Source organism: Gadus morhua, chromosome 19 (assembly GCF_902167405.1).
Source record: "Gadus morhua chromosome 19, gadMor3.0, whole genome shotgun sequence".
Classification (NCBI taxonomy): domain Eukaryota; kingdom Metazoa; phylum Chordata; class Actinopteri; order Gadiformes; family Gadidae; genus Gadus; species Gadus morhua.
The window spans coordinates 10,678,447-10,696,200 of record NC_044066.1 but is presented as its reverse complement, the minus strand read 5'-3'; the positions used below and the strand labels follow the sequence as shown (position 1 = coordinate 10,696,200).

Genomic DNA, 17,754 nt, shown 5'->3' with positions numbered 1-17,754 from the left:
GAGAGAGAGGGGGAGAGAGAGAGAGAGAGAGAGAGAGAGAGAGAGAGAGAGAGAGAGAGAGAGAGAGAGAGAGAGAGAGAGAGAGAGAGAGAGAGAGAGAGAGAGAGAGAGAGAGAGAGAGAGAGAGAGAGAGAGAGAGAGAGAGAGAGAGAGAGAGAGAGAGAGAGAGAGAGAGAGAGAGAGAGAGAGAGAGAGAGAGAGAGAGAGAGAGATATATATACTGGTCATACTGCTACTGAACAATCTAGAGCAGAAGAGGAGCGTTCCCCAGCCAGGAGTGGTATGTACCATGCATGTGAGCCTTTTGTCTTCACTCATCTCTGACAAAAGGATGACATCTTTGAGTGTTGTCTTTAAATGGGATTTGGCGTTCATTGTCACTACAACAGACAGATCAATTTCCTATTGTTTCAATATAAGCTTCTTCACAGCTTATATTGTAAATTAAATACTGTGGATGTAATTTTGGATTTGAGGTCAATGTATTTTAGGGTACTAAGGTACTAAGCTATCTCCGGAGGTATTGATTTGTATTGTATTGATTGTTGATGATCTTATCAATTGCGTTATTAGAAGTATAGAATATATGTTGTAGTTGAAAGTAGCTTGCGTTAAGAGGTATTCTATAACTGATCAAAACTGTGATTCACTGATTTTGCATATAGCTGTGGCACACACTTGAGCACACACACATGCACACGCACACTTGTACACACACATGCGCACATACACAAACAAATACACACACATGCAGGCACACACACACACACGTATGCACACACACACACACACACACACACACACACACACACACACACACTGCAGAACTAGGGGCTGAGTAGTCAGACCAACCTCTTTACATAAACGTGAGTTCCTGCTGTTGTATCCGACAGCCACTCTGTTAGCACTTCACCGACTGTTACACTGAACCCACAGCACACATAAAGAAATCCATACTGTCTTGTATAATGTAGAACAATAATATATACATACGCCGTATTTGTTATACTGGGATTGCGCAACCCCAAATCATTATCTTGCCAGTGTATTTCACATATCTGTGTGGACGACACACACACACACACACACACACACACACACACACACTTAACGCCTACAAAACAAAAAAAGTGGAAAAACTGTGGAGGATTCTGACCTGAGTATAATCTAGCCTTCCGTGACAGAAACATACGCAGTCCAAATTCTCTAAGTATCACAAAAGCCTGTAGTCACAAGGATAGCTAACAAACAGAGCCTCTACTGACTCCCACACATGACACACTACACACACACACAAACCACCCAGATACAGGTATTATACACACACACACACACACACACACACACACACACACACACACACACACACACACACACACACACACACACACACACACACACACACACACACACACACATTATATGCACTGACAGACACACACACACACAAACACACACACACACGTACACACACACCACCCAGATACAGGTATTAAAAACACACAGACACACACACACACACACACACACACCACTCAGATACAGGAATTATATACACACACAAACACGCACACATACATACACACCACCCAGATACAGAACACACATGCACAGGCTTATGCGCGCACAGACACACACACACACACACACACTCACACACACACACACACCAATCAGGTACAGGAATCAAACACACGCACACACACACATGTACATGCACACACACACACCAACCAGATACAGGAATTACACAACAATGCACTTGCTCACATGTGCACAGACACACACATACACACATTCACAGTAGAAATACAGGAGGACTAAATCAGGCACTTTTACATTCGTATCAGACATCTTAACACTACTGCACGGTTTATGCCAGGGTCATTATGTGTACTTAATCCTTATCTGCAATTTGTCACTCGCCATCTTGTCAGGGTTCTTCCTGTTCCATTACCAAAATTGACTTTTGCCACCCCTCTCATTCTGAGTCACAAAGCCAGGGCGATGCATTCTGGGAGTTTGAGGCTGATGGCGTGGCTAGAATGAGTGTGAGGTCAGAGTTGTAGTTCCTATGGGGATCAGACCAATATCTAATACTCATGGCTGAAGACTACAGCGGGTGGAAGACATACAGGGTTCTCATATTAAACTGTACTGTAGCTGCTGTCTTGTCACATTGACAGAAATATATTTGAGCTGCAGCCACAGTAAAACACGACCTTGGCTGTGTTGTTCGTCACCAACAGACGCCTTTTAACGCATGTGCTCGCCTTTATATAAGTCATTCTAAGAGAACACTTAAACAAGGAATTCTCTATGCTCATGTTGGTGATCACATACAAAATATGAAGACACTAAAATGCAAATGCAAACATGTCATTAATTTATTTTTAGGTTGTTGTTCAATGCAATGTTTCAGACACCAGTGTTTTCTCCTGCCTTAATAAATACATGGGAGGTTATCCTATTGGTATTCATGTTACCCAACAAGCATTCTCACAACCCATCTGCTAAACGGTCTGTTTATAGAGGTTAACAGGTGTTACCCCGTCAGTATTTGGTCGTAACAAACCTGTTTAATTCTCTAATTATTTTTTAAATTTCCGGTTTGAAATAAATCGTTTAATTCTGGTCGTTATTTATGAAATTTCCCAGAGGACAGCAAGTGTCTGCCTGACAATGATGTAACAATAACTGTAGCTCCAACTCCAGCCACTAGAGGCTGCTAACGATGAGACGAACCTAGCGCAGGTTTAAAGTCCTACGTGCAGGTTAACCGGAAGCTTTGATTAATGGTTACGTAAAGCACTCAAAATATGCGTGTCAAAATGTCTCCAAAATAATGTTAAAGTCCAGTTTTTGTCAGTAACGGGTGTTTTCTAACCCATTCGGCGATGACGTCACGTTGGGGAGACGTGGTGGAAGGTAGCCTCAGCCTAGTACTAGAACTATGGCGTCTAAGAGGTGGCAAGAAGCCCAAATAACATGTATGATGGCCCACAGCTGTATAATTTCGAACCTGTCAGACGTGAGAGGGCGAATGGGGAATTGCCGAGAACTGATGGCGGTCAAAGCCAATTAAATGCATGGTCAGAGGAGAATGAGTGGAGAGTTGCTATCTTTTAGCAACGCAGAGCGCTTGAGCAAGTCAATGAACAGCAGTGCAGCCATACAATAACGACACTTTTATTTATTTTTACTGTCAGTGAATAGCACCGAGTGAAAGTCAACGTTTTCTTTAAATCTAGCGACAGCAATTATGTCGTAAGTACCGGTAAACTTAGTCAGAAGATCTAGAAATAGAAGGCATAATGCTAGCTATGGGCTAACTTAGCCTATCGGACACCCAATCAGTGCACTTGCAAATGAGTGCCTGCAAGTATAACCGATCGTGGTGTGACATTATTTAACCATCTTATCGCAAATACGACAGATGTACATTGAACACATACACAAAGCACATCGTCCAACCCGGCGGATGCTGACAGACAGCCCACAACAAGCTAAACATTACCACGCCGGGTGTGCTCTCTCTCATTCTCGCACGCCCGTACAGTACACAATCACTCCAACTTATCCAACTCCAAGGCTAGGCTGCTTCACTAAGACCGCAACTAACCACAAGGCCTTCATAACCATGCAGTATGCCGAAGCCGGAAGGACACAGGCACAGTCGCACACACTCAATGTATGCAAAACAATCAGTTTTATCATCAACATTCAGTCACTGCAAAGATTTAAAGACTAGCCTCTTACCATAAGTTAGAATGGACCCAAAGTATGTGATTGATACAGTCTGGTTTAGCTTTCGCTTGCTATCCGTTTTCAGTACGACTTCTCAACATCACTCTTTCTTGCGTTAGGCGCACATGGCTAATTTGCATACACGCACAGGATTGGCTGGCTCCGCAAGGCAAATAATAGAACATATTTAATTATCTTTCTATCTGTCAATCCATCTATCTATCTATCAACGCTTGTGTCTAGTTGTAATGCGATTATTTTGTGTATGTCCAGTCAGACTTGTTCTACTTGGTCTATACTGCGTGAGCCGAGTCACCTAAATGAATTCCCGACGATTTGTGTAGTTTGGTATTAATCAAGACTTGACTAGGCTATATATCTATCTAGGCTATAAATGAACAATTATTCGCCGAAGGCGAACTAAATAGTGGGGAATACCCCCCGAGACCGAAGGTTTATTTGTTGTTATTAGCGGACATTTTGCAATGAAAACAATATCGAGTTTGAGATTTCAATCATGGGATATTGCCCAATATCCCGAGATAGCGAACCAATCAAATTGCGCCATCTTAGGAGGTTCATGTGTAGCATATACTAACTATATATAATATCTATGCATTTATCTATATATCTGTATAATCTGCTGAACACTCTCTACCCTCAAGGGTCTCAATGCGGCTTTGGTCCGTGTCTCCCCAACGCGTCGTCATGCAATGCATTCTGGGGGAAATGAGAATCAATAGCAAACCGCTAAAATAGTACCTACTTTTTCGTATTACATTCCGTTTTGTGATACCTAACAACAATAAATACAATAAATAACAGTTTAAATCTTTATTACCAACAAGCAAATTGCACAAATTCGTTTGAAAATAAACCCTGCAACACGGCCTTTAAGCATCGTGTTCTAATCCCGCAGTTCCCAGACCGTCCCCCCCCCTGCCAGGGTGTATTGAACCAGCCATGGATGAAGAAGAGTGTGTGACGGGCGTGGCGGGCGACTCGGCCCACCCCCTCCTGCGCGCCGTGTACCTGCGGCGCCTGCGCCTCACCCGGCTGCTCCTGGAGGGCGGAGCCTACATCAACGAGAGCGACCGCCACGGCCAGACGCCGCTGATGGTGGCGTGCCGCACGCAGCACGCCGACGGCCAGAGCGCCAGCCGCGGCAAGCTCCTCAAGTACCTGCTGGAGCGGGGCGCCGACCCCAACATCCAGGACCAGGACGGCCGCTCCGCGCTGATGCACGCCTGCCGCGAGCACGCCGGCCCCGAGCTGGTGGCCCTGCTGCTGGCCGGCGGCGCAGACCTCGGCCTGGAGGACCAGAGCGGGACCTCGGCGCTGGTGTACGCCGTCACCGCCGGCGACCAGAAGGTCCTGAGGCTGCTGCTGGACGCCTACAAGGGCCAGGGCAAGGAGGTGATCATCATCACCACCGACAGCGTCCCCAACGGGAGGGCCCGCGCCCGGCAGTACCGCCACGGCCTGGCGCCCCACCTCGCGCTGGACGTCCGGGCCTCCCAGGCGCCCGCCTCGCCCTCCGAGATCCAGATCATCACGTCCCCGCTGGGCACGGGGCCCGGGTCGGCCTCGGGCCCCCACAAGCAGGTGTTCTCCTTCAAGGAGAACCAGTGCTTCGCGTGCAGCGGCGGGAACCACTCCAACCCCTGCTCCCCGACGCGGCTCCGGGACCCGGGGCCGCAGCAGAGGCGGCGCTTGCCCGGCCGCCTGCAGCAGCAGCCCCTCCTGAGGTTGAACTCCGAACCCTGGCTCAAGATCCCCGCGTCGGCGGGTTCCTCGCGGGTTCCTCCCGCCGTGGCCGAACCCCCGCCCTCGTTGCCGGAGAACCGCCCGTGGGAGAGCGGCCCCCCCAAGGTGGAGATCTTCCACGGGCACCCCAAACCCGACGCATCCGACACCGGGAGGAAAGCCAGCAGCAGCAGCAGCAACAGCCAAAACACCTACCCCCCCGCCCTGGTGAGCTACGACCGCCCCAGAGGTCCCGGCATCGCCATGGTGACGGACGGCCTGAACCAGTCCAACCAAAGGTCCGCAGCGGAGAAGAGAGGAAGCCAAGCCGGGGGAGGGGAGGAGGGCGCCGGGGAGGAAGCGCTGGTGCGGGGGGGCGACCCCAAACGAGGGCATCACACCATCTCCTTACCGGGCATCAGCTCCCCCCACTCGGCCTCGCACCCCAACCTCCACACCCCGCAGCACCCGGCCGGGGGCCCGGGCCCGGGCGGTGCCGTCTCCCCCTCCGCCTCCTTCAGCTGCGGCAAGACCCACGGCGCGGCGCTCTCCGGCCTGGACAGCATCATCCACCGCCGCAAGCTGGGCGCCGACCACTACGCCTCCGACCCCCAGCTCACCCTGAAGACCGCCAGCCCGGAGGAGACCCAGGAGAGGGCCAGACCCCCCCCCGCCGCCGCCGCCGGGTGCCGGCGGCTGGCCACCTTGCGCTCCTCCACCCTGGGGGGCTCCGGGTTCTCCGCCTCCAGGGAGTCTCTGGAGGGGCCGGGCCCGGCGGCCAGGAGGGCCGTTCCGTGGTTTGAGCGCCGGGGGTCCGGGGCCTTCCTCCTGGATCAGGGCTCGGGGCAGTACCCCCCCCGGAGCCTGCCGCCGCTGCAGCTGAGCCCCCAGTACAACCACAGCCCGGCGGGGGGCGGGGGCGGGGGCAGGGCGGCTCGGACCGCCGGTCACGACCCCCCCTGCGAGAAGATATCGGGCCTCAAGACGTTTGTCCCCTGCGCTCCGCCCGGACCCCCCAAGGAGGTGAGCCGGAGGGCCTTGTTGAGGAGGCACTCCATGCAGAGCGAGCAGCTGAAAGCGGCCTGACCGACCGGGGCCCCCCCGACCCCGGACCCTCAGAAAGGCCCTCCACTAGACTCAACACTGCTCCTGGTTTGGTGTGTACGGGCAATACTGGTCGACAGATAAAAGCAACAAGCAACCAAAAAAACAATGCCATTTATGTTTGAACTCTAAAGTGGGGTGTACTCGATCGAATCAGAACGAAACAGAGCTTGATATCGACTGGATGTTCAGCCACGAAGGCCCCCAGACGAAACGCAACTTGGTTGATGTTTTAACTTAAAGTGATGGACAACAGAAATCCATCATGTACTTACAATTATGATATTAAGGGTTATCAAGCTTTGAATTAAGCATCAGAAAGGGATTTTTGAAATCCATTGCAATTTTAAGTATATTTCCTTCTATTCCTTTATGCTGATTTAATGGGCGGGGTCTATTTCCCTCCTGGCTTCATAGCCAAGCGGCTGACCAATCACATAGTAGGTAGTTGTGTAGTGGATACTTCCATCTGTGATATGTACTGCTTATATTACGTCCTTAGATGCTTTTTCCATCTCTTTACTTCCGAAGTATGGGCAAAGCTTGGTGCACATTGATTCTGAATGGATCTTTAACCCATACCAGCATCTTCAGAAACAAGGTCCTACTTGAGATGAATGCAACATTATTCACATCTTAACCTTAAAGTTTTTGGATTATGTTGTCCATCAATTAAAGCATGGGAAATTATAGCAGTTTAGAAAACAAAAGCTGGGCGTACCTTGGGCTAAATAAATTGCTTCTGCCGCTTTAGTGTGTTGGTTTGCTCCAACTAGTAGAAATAACTTCCCCAACGTCAGCTTCAGCTGCTAGAATGTGCCCAAATTAGAAGTCAACAAGACACCGCTTGGAGATAAAATAAAAATGTTGGAAAGCCACAATCCACCACAAAAAGAAAGTGTTTTGAGTGTAGTATGACTAAGCAGATGAAACAAAACACCTTAAAACATGTCCACAACAATGTCCTTTCATTATTTATTATAATTAAAAAAAGACATAACACATCATAAAAGAAGTTTAAAAACTATTAAGAGCCGAGGTTGACTTTTCTCATGTACCATAAAAACATTTCATATGACGACACGACAATGACATAAAAAATGCTTCCCAAATATTTACATGTTTTGCACTCAACCAGGACGCTGGCTGAGCGCATCTCAAAAGATCATCACAAAAAATAAAAAAATAAAGTAAGTTAAGAGTAAAATCAACATGTGTATAGTGAGGACACATTCCCCGCAGCGTCCATCAGGTAAAAGTCATCCAGCCTAGCCAACAGTTTCCTGTTCGTTGGCTTTTTAAAATTGGCTCAAAACTCTGCGTGGTTGGTTGATTCCCAGCTTAGAGACCGTAAGGGACAGAGCACAGCAGAGAGAGAGGCTCCTGGCTGGGAGGAGAGCACCACAAGGGCGGGACTGGGGGAGGGACGAGAGGGGCTCTGTTCAGGCACGGTCGTAGTCGCTCACCATCCTCTTGATGTGGTTCAGCTTCCCCTTCAGATACTTAGACCTCCGCTTCTTCATCTGGTAGGCTGCAGACTGGGGGGGGGGGGGGGGGGATAAATGAATTACTGGAGGCTATTTCTATTATTATTGAGGTATTACGTGTTTAGAAATGCACAAGCATACACACACACAAATGGCAAAAAAGTGGTATTTGAGTTTCATTTCCAAGCTTTGAAATTCCTTATTCATTTGTAAATCTGCAGACTTTGTGGGGAAAATAATAATTCTATAATATTATAATTCATTATATAGATTTACATGCCAACAAATACACAGAAAAGATAATGCAGAAAATCATTATGATTATGAAGCTATGAAATACAGTTGCTTATTCATCTTTAAAAGCAGCCAATATTTAGATGTTATCATGCTTAGAATTCACACAAGAAAATGAATCATGAATTGTTCTCCAATGTGCAGTTTGGGTGAGTTTACTGCTGTGAAATACAGTTGCTTATTCATTAGGTGATATGCAGACTGTGTGACTAAATCAAATAAAGCACGCCTAAATCTGTTCACACGAGAGAATAAACACAATTACGAAAAAGGTGCTATTGGTACGAGTCTTGAATTTGCAGTTTAATCTGATGTCTATTGAATACAGTGGCCATTGTATACCTTCTTATAGTCCTTCAGCTTGTTGTACTCATCCAGTGCATCCTGTGAAGACAACGTGTGACACAGTATTAGAGAATCCCCCAACCAAGACATGTTACACAAGTAGAGATTGACAAACGGTTTAAGGATGATCTAATGCGCCCAACTACGGCGGAAATGTGATGTGTAAAGCGACCGCAGGTTCGATTCCAACATGCTGTCCGATGCTACATGTCAATTACCTGTCTATCTCAACCTACATCCTGTCTGTATTCAAACACGTATAAAAGATGTCCTCCCTCAATACAAACCAATCACATGCATGCAAAACTTCGCCTCTCCCTCGTTCTACAATCCCAACCAGGATGGGGGGGGGGAAAAAAGAGGGAAAAAAAAAAATCGATTACTCACCAGAAACTGGGGGCTGCCAGGCTGCAGGTCGTCCAGCTCCTTGTCCACGTCCGACAGCTTCCTGTTGACGCTGTCCAACTCGGCCTGGAGGTCCTTGTATTCCTGATGGTCGCGGTCAAACTCCTGCTTGTACGCAATGCGAGTGTCCTCGTTGGTGATGCGGGGGAACTCGCTGTAGGGGGAAAAGTAAAAAAATATATACAACAACATTAAAAGAGTAAGAAAAAAGTTTTTAAAAAGATATTATAAAAATTAAGGTTAAACAAAGTGGGGATTAATAACAATAATAATAGCAACAATACATCTCAATATTGATTATAATAATAATCATCTTTTAACAATAGCAATAATAATATTGGATCCGTAACCAGAAACGCTGGCATTATAAAGCAGGGATGGCTTAGGCATCTGGCTCAAGGTTACAGCCATTGGGGCAGGGGATCGAACCCTGTACCTTCTTGGGCCGAGGTTGCCCCTTCCCAAATGCACTTCTCCGTTACCTGTCATAGTCGTCGTCGTCCAGCTCGTCTCCCGAGGAGTTGTAGTCCGTCTCGTACGTCTGTCCGTCGGGCTGGCGTGCCCGGCGAGGGCGCCTCTTCTTGGGCTTGGCGGTGGAGCTGGCCGGCTCGGAGATGCTGCTGTACGGAGCCGCGCTGTTGCTGGCAAGAAAGTCCTCGTCCAACCGGGGCCTGGACGCAGGGGAGAGAGTTTCAGTTTCATTTTCAGTTTGGTCAACAACAGCACAGATGGATAGAAGGCGTTCCATTTCTGCCGAGGATAACATCATTTGTTTGTTTTGTGAATTGCTGGGTCACTGTGACCACTGTTGTAAAACAAATCAACGCCCCCTTGTGGATACTAAACATTGACCCTACTCTACTTAATATGAAGTATTAATATAAAACGATTTAGGTATTTGACCCTACTCTACTTACTATGTACCCTTTATATTAACTATTTAGTTATTTGACTACTCTACAAACTATGGAGCATTAATATTAACTTTATAGTTATTTGACTACTCTAATTACCACTTACCATTTATTTAAATTACTTGGTTATTTCAGAAGACTATTTTAGATGCAGTGAACTTAGATGCAGGTTGAAGGAGCAGGTTAGGGCTTAGAAATCTTCCTCAAGGATGACTACTTCGAGGGGAATCAAACCCAGTACCTATTTGGCTGGGAGTCCAAACACCTTAGCCAGTACCATTATCCTGCCACTTTTTTTATTGTGGAAAGAAGATGTGACTGCTAGTATTATTGATGCTGATGTAATATTACATTACCTTCATCGTTATTGGAATAATACACAAACTATAATTTCCCTTATTTCCTTTTAGAAACCAGGAGAATTAGAAGTTATACTGGTTCTATAGTGATGATGTCAGCAATGTGGGTATGAGAGCTAAAGCACAATATGCACTTCTTAGGACAGCAAATCTCTCTTTAATACTGTTTTTGGGAAGAATACAATGGAACTACAGATTCAGCATTTACTCTATTTACGTTTTTTCTATGCGGGTGGCAGTACATTTTTATTAGAAGCACGTATGAACCAGCATGAACCAGTACTATGGTAATGAGTTTCATCTTGTAGGAAAGACGACCCTTCAAATGATTTCACTACAAAATATTACTCATGATCAGTGGCGAAGCTAGACCTTTTTGGGGTGGGCTCAAGCCCACCCAAAACTTAAATTAGCCCACCCTATCGTTTCGTCCTCAAATCTAATAATCTACCTTTTTTTTTTTACACAAGCAATGAAAGGATGGATGCTGTACACTAATGAACAGGCTCAAATGGGCTAGTGAAATCGAGCCAACCTTCCTCCAGGAATCTCTAACCTCTGATTGGTGGGTGGGCGTCTCCTGTTTGACAAAACCAAAAATGCAGCACGAGCGCACCCAACATAGTTTCTGCTGTTTTGTCTGTCAAAGAGGCTAGCTAGTCTTTATCAGAAAATGTTATAACATGACTTGGTATTAATAATAAATCATTTTAAAACCTTGACATAATCTGTCAGATGTCTATTAAATGACAGTTGACCACGAGGTGATTCTATCTATGCCTCTTCTTGAATTGCTTCATGTTTTAGTCGGCAGAGCCTTGTAATGCTGCGTAGCATGATAAGCATGATAAGGTGCAAGGAGTAGAAAAGTTGGCATGGCAACCGCTGGCATTATTTTATCAGCTATGGGCGTATTCATTGCCATAACGACGTGAGCTAATCAACAAGTACAACATGTTCTAATACTATGAGACTCTAATACTAATACTAAATACTAAATACTAAATACTAAAATGCCCTCAGCTGATTAAAGGCGTCAGGGGGGGGCGTGAATGGCAGAGGGGACTTAGTGTCTTATTTATTTATTCAACTTAATAAGTTGCGTATTTTATTTTATTTTCAATAAACATAATACCAATGGCCAGAAGTATTACAAGAATTTAGATCTTACAAAGTCATGACAGAGGGACTTGGTGTCTTTATTCATGCTTGAAAGATGAACATATTTTTTTTTTTGAAAGGGAATAAGCTGGTGAAGCTGACAAGTGACCAATGTTTACTGTTTAAAAATATTTTTAATTAAATGCAAACCCCAGTGAATCATTTGCTCTTGTTTCTCTGTTTTGAAATTCACACAGACTTAGCAGTCTTGTTTTAATATTAGAAGTTGAGTTAATAAACTGAACTTGGAAATTGTTTTAAGTTGTTGCAGATGTTATCTCCGCTAATTGTATTACTTTTACTAAAACATGTTGTACTAGTTGAATACCTCACGTTGTTATGGCAATGAAAACGCCCTCAGCTGATGAAATAATGCAAGCTGTTGTTTTTAAACTGAAAATTAGCACCCTTTTATTTATAAGTTTTATAAAAAATGTATGGGTCCCTGAAAGTGAGACAACATAGTTTAGTGCTCCCGAAATAGTGGTCTGTTTCTCATAGTATTCGGCTAGTACATGATGTACTTGTGGATTTTTTTGCATCACAAGTTTTATAAAAATGTATGTTGATACAATTTATAAAATTGTATGGGTCCATGAAAGTGAGGCGACATAATTTAGTGCTCCTGAAATAGTGGTATGTTTCTCATATTACTAATCTAGTACATGTGGTACCAATGTGTTTCAGTAACATATTCAGGAAAATATGGTCATTTTTGAGTGAAATTTACGCAAAGGAAATTTAATCCACCTCAAATTTGTTATTACAGTTCACATTCATTGATTATTCCTTCATCCAAACAATCTTTTTTCCTTTCATCACTTTAGTGGTTCAGAACTGCATTATCAATAGCTTAGACATAAAACAGCATAGTAACTAAGAAAATAAAGGTTGTGGAAAAAAAAAATCTTGGACAGGAACTTTTAAATACTTCATATACCCCTATGGCTTACTGGGGTCGAGCCCCCCCAAAAGTCAGAACCTAGAATCGCCCCTGCTCATGATAGATGTTTTTCTTCCTCGGTCAAAAAAATAATAATCCTGAAACTACCCATAAATTATATTCAACTGTGCCCCTTTCCTTTTGATATTCTCTTTATTAAAAAATAAATTTCAACCTTCTTTATTTGTCTCAGTAAATGATCTGCTAGAGCTACTAACTGACCCCAACAGACAATACAGCCTTCTGTTTCAGCTTGTTGAAACAGTGCCAACAATGTTATTGATTCCCATGCATTAGTTAACACACCTCCGAGTCCATTATCTCAGATCTCGAGTCGAACAATTTATCAAATCATAGTCCCTGTTAAATGTAGGGTTAATACTAATAATACTGTCTTTCTGGCCTTTCTGTAGCACTGTAAAAGTATAGCTGAACCAGTTTTTAACATGTTAAAACTGTATCTGCATCTGAAAACCTGTTGGCTCCTGTTAAATTTGGCCTTCAACTGTTTCGAGAAGAGCGACTTTATCGCATTTACAGATTATTGCAACAAGAAAAACACACCCATAGTCATACTCACACAGAGCTGTAGTCGTTGGGGGGCTTGATGTAGGAGCTGGAGTCGTCCAGGTATTCCCTCGAGCCGGCCGGCTTCATTGGGTAATCAGACATGGGCTCCTCTTCTGGGAGAGCGGACACGTTGTTCACCTGGTAGACAGGAGGCACAAGGGGCTCAAAATGGAGGCCAAAACAAGACCACAGAGCTGGCCAGTGGAATAATTATAAGTAAATAATAATAATTCTAAAGTGAATTATAATAAAATATGATCATTTCGTTGATGTTTATTATTGACGCGTTGATTGAGACTACTCAAGTTATAATAATATCAACTATTATTATTATTATTATTATTATTATTATTATTATTATTATTATTATTATTATTATATACTAAAAGCCATTTGACATAGTTAAGGATCACACTAACATTACAAAAGTTAAGACATTTAATTGTCGACCCATGGCATTTTGGGGTAGTTATACAACTACCTCCACAGGTAGTGGTGTTGTCTGTAAACAATCAAAGTAAATAGTGGGGGTAACAGGGGGGCTTCACTGATAGATAAGATGTTCAACAATAACACCTTCACAAATCCACCTGAACTGAACTATTCTATCAGACCTTATCCACCACACTGAACCAAGTGTGACTAATAAACATCAACAATGACTAATCCACCCTCTGATATCGCCTTGAGAGACTTCGAGTTTGAGTCTAACAGGAACAGCTGTAAACCGTGGAGTATGAAAGCCCAATCCATGTCAACACCACACCCAGAAACCAAGCGCTGTTCCTGGTGTCACACTCTGTTCCCCTCCCCCGTTCTGTCAAACCTACCTGCAGCAGCGACCAAACCGGTCCGACCACTCCGGGAGCAATACGCTCCGGGAGCTCTTTGACAACAAGAACTTGAGATAGGCCAAGGCAGACCGCGGCCGTTCTCCCTCCTATTGCTGTTTCCACCCCAAACACGCTAGCTCCTCAAAATAACAATAGCTAGTGGCTCAAACAAACAAGTTAACTTTCCAAAGGATCATGGTCACTCCTCAAAAACATATAAGATAGTTTCTCAACTCAACGAAAGATATCTCCTGCCCAACAGGGGCCTTCGTCCTTTCTGTACCTGCTGCTGAGAATATTTGATATATATTTATGGTGTTTTTAAAGGCACTTCAAACTTTAATAGAACAGGATAGTCTTGCGATGAGGTTGTTCAACCATGAGCTAAAAGGAATTTAATTTCGACCTCCCAATACCCTTGAGCAAAATAACTCCTACCTGTTCCTTAATGGCATAACCTAAAATGCACTTCACAGGTTCTTTGGATAAAAGCATTTACAAAACGACGCAATAGTAAATAAGGTTAAACAGGGAAGGTCAGCAACAGGACGCAGTGATGCTCACCCAGGCCTCCACGTCCCCAGGGGGGGCCAGGTCGTCCACCACCTTAATCTTCTTCCACAGGATGTTGCTCTTCCCGTAGCCGCGGATCTTCTGGCGGGTCTTCAGAGCGAACACCAGCATGATGATCAGCGCCGCCACCACCAGGAACCCGCAGACAATGGCGATCGCCTGACGAAACCAGGGAAATAAAAACCAAAGGGTTAATGACTGCAAACACTCCGAAAAGGTGAACAAATTCAAAAAAGTAGAAACCAAAACCAGCCATGAACCCATAACAAGTAACAAACCTTAAAACAAGATAAAAACTCAAAGTATTGAGCAACCTAAATGCACACACACACACACGCAGAGACAGAGACACAGAAAGAGACCGAGACAGAGACACAGAGAGAGAGAGACCGAGAGACAGAGACAGAGCAGAGAGAGAGACAGAGAGACAGAGACAGAGACTGAGACAGAGACACAGAGAGAGAGAGAGTCAGAGACACAGCGAGAGACAGAGACAGAGACACAGAGAGAGAGAGAGAGAGAGACAGAGACACAGCGAGAGAGAGAGACAGAGACACAGCGAGAGACAGAGACAGAGCGAGAGACAGAGACAGAGACACACACAGAGAGAGACACAGAGACACAGCGAGAGAGAGAGACAGAGACACAGCGAGAGACAGAGACAGAGACACACACAGAGCGAGAGACAGAGACAGAGACACACACAGAGAGAGAGAGACAGACACAGACACAGACAGAGAGACAGAGACAGAGACAGCGAGAGAGAGACAGCGAGAGAGAGAGACAGAGACAGAGACACAGAGACAGAGACAGAGACAGAGACAGAGACAGAGACAGAGAGACAGAGAGATTCAAAACCCACGAGACCCATCCTGGGACCACCACTCACCTCCTGGGGCTCGACCACACAGTAGTGGTAGAGGTACTGGTTGACAAAGACCCCCGTCGTGGCCGGCTGCTGGTACTGGGCGCAGAGCCCCTGGATCTGCATGGCGTACATGGAGCTGGACGACTGCGCCATGGGGTTCACCGCCACCAGGTACACGATGGTCGCGATGAGCATCAGCAACGCCAGGATGGCGCACAGGATCACCACCGCCAGGTAGAACCTCCTGGACTGACACAGGCTCTGGTGCGAGACGATGATGATGAACACCACCATCCCGAAGATGAAGGTGATGGCCGCCATGGCAATCATGAACCCTTTGCCCTTGCGGGGGTCGTTGTAGCCGCCGCCGATGCCACCGTAGCCGTAGCCACTGCCCGCGCCATAGCCGCCGCCACCGTAGCTGCCGCCACCGTAGCCGCCGCCATAGCTGGTGCCACCACCGTAGCTACCGCCAGCGCCGTACCCACCGCCAGCGCCGTACCCCCCCGCGCCGTACCCCCCTCCGCCGAACCCGGACATAGCGTTCTGGCTGTCCCAGGCTAGGGTGGAGGCCACGCAGGCGAAAATGCCCAGGCACAGAACAATGACGATGACCGACATGATCTTGAGGATCCCTGGGGGGGAGGTCCAGCGGTAGAAGTGTTGGAACTCATCGTCAGGGTAGTAGGAGTAGGCTGGCTGGACAGTGGGGGGCGGACTGGAGACAACACACAAGATTACACGACGCTGAAGTTGGCATCCAATTCGCAGCATCCGATTCAGCAGCTGGTCCACTTTAAATCGGTCCTGATTGAAAACCACTACACCTAGACTCTTCAAATCTGGACTAAATTATCACAGTGAGGCTATACATTATAATAAACATAGTTACAGTTTTGTGAAACCTTTTTTCTATTTGTGAAAAATGCAATACAGGCTCATTTTAATGCTTTTTAGGGGTCCAGACCGCATTAGAACTGATCCTGATTACAAACCACTACACCTAGACTCTTCAAATCTGGACTAAATTATCACAGTGAGGCTATACATTATGTAAAACATAGTTTCAGATTTGTGAAACCTTAACCTATTTGTGAAAATGCAATGCGGTCTGGACCCCTAAAAAGCATTCAAATAAGCCTGTATTGCATTTTCACAAATAGGGTAAAGGTTTCACAAATCTGAAACTATGTTTTACATAATGTATAGCCTCACTGTGATAATGTAGTCCACATTTGAAGAGTCTAGGTGTAATGGTTTTCAATCAGGACCGATTTGAAGATTCTAAGTGGTTTTCAAGCCGAATCGGATGCTGCGAATCGGATGCCAACTTCAGCGTCGTCAAGAAGACTTTGTTTTTGTGGTGCTGGTTGCTTGTGGTGTTTCTACACTGGTTGTTGTTTCAGGTGATGAGAAAAGCCTGCTAGAAGGAAGCTGGGAGAATACTTACTATGCGTTTTCTGATTCGTAGGGAGGCGGACTCCCGTTTGGCCTGGAGGACATTCCTCGTATTGTCGAGCTCCTCGCGTCTCGCTTCGTCCTGTTTGCCCATAAAGTCAAACATCAAAAATCACAAGCATTCAAATTATCAATCATTTAACTTCATATAAAAGTTGTTTTTTAAACAATGTGCCAATAGAAGCCACCGCCCAACAGGTGCATTTTTCAAGATTAACGTTGATCTATTATCAGGTGTGAGTAACAATAATAGTAGTAATAGTAGGCCTATGCTTTTATAAACGGGGATTATAGCAAGAAAAGGAGAAATCGCGGGTTCTGAATCGGTCTGGGATCCTTAAAACAAAACCCCCTATTGTCATCACACCTGTTTGTCTGGCTTGATGTAATCCTAGCGCGCATATTATACAATGTTGATGCAGAATAACACAACTCTGAAGTCACACGACATCAACACATGCCAAACCCACAAGAGTTTACAAAAAAATCGACGAGAGATCTCGTTGAGTTACTCACCGATGGACGTTATTAGATCATAGGAAAGAATCGAACTGAAGCCGTCTCGAAACGGACGTCCCCGAGTGTTGAACTGCGATCGGGGGGGCCACACCTTGATCAACTTGTAGGCTCTCTAACCCCGCCCACTTTCCCAGGTAGGCCGAAACCTCTCCGGTTACCGAGGACAAGCATTTACTTTCAGGGCTTTTTGTGTGTGTGTGTGTGTGTGTGTGTGTAAGTGTAAACGATTGTGTTATCTTAAACCAAAATAAAATGTAGGCTACACTATAATACCAAACATACCGCCAAAGAACATGGGAGGACGCAGTTCCTGATTCTCCGGATAATACTTCCATGTAAATACCAATGCAGAGGACCACTTTCGGTTCCTAGTCTGTGTTCTTGCTAAATAAGTTGGCCAAACGTGTTCATCGTTCTCACACCATAGG

General features: G+C 45.5%; 2 protein-coding genes across 2 annotated transcripts; one reads left to right on the top strand and one right to left on the bottom strand.

The window, feature by feature from the left end:
* The first annotated feature begins 4,694 nt into the window (after positions 1–4,694).
* ankrd34ba (ankyrin repeat domain 34Ba) lies at positions 4,695–6,997 on the top strand. Its single transcript, XM_030341216.1, has one exon. The coding sequence runs from the start codon at positions 4,711–4,713 to the stop codon at positions 6,577–6,579; it is 1,869 nt and encodes a 622-aa protein (XP_030197076.1). The 5' UTR covers positions 4,695–4,710; the 3' UTR covers positions 6,580–6,997.
* A 553-nt stretch (positions 6,998–7,550) lies between these two features.
* oclna (occludin a) lies at positions 7,551–17,480 on the bottom strand. Its single transcript, XM_030341215.1, has 9 exons — positions 17,324–17,480; positions 16,800–16,889; positions 15,371–16,067; positions 14,473–14,640; positions 13,086–13,213; positions 9,611–9,799; positions 9,111–9,282; positions 8,721–8,762; positions 7,551–8,135 (listed from the first exon to the last, which is right to left on the bottom strand). The coding sequence occupies exons 2-9, from the start codon at positions 16,850–16,852 to the stop codon at positions 8,040–8,042; spliced, it is 1,545 nt and encodes a 514-aa protein (XP_030197075.1). The 5' UTR covers positions 16,853–16,889; positions 17,324–17,480; the 3' UTR covers positions 7,551–8,039.
* Between the last annotated feature and the right edge of the window lie 274 nt (positions 17,481–17,754).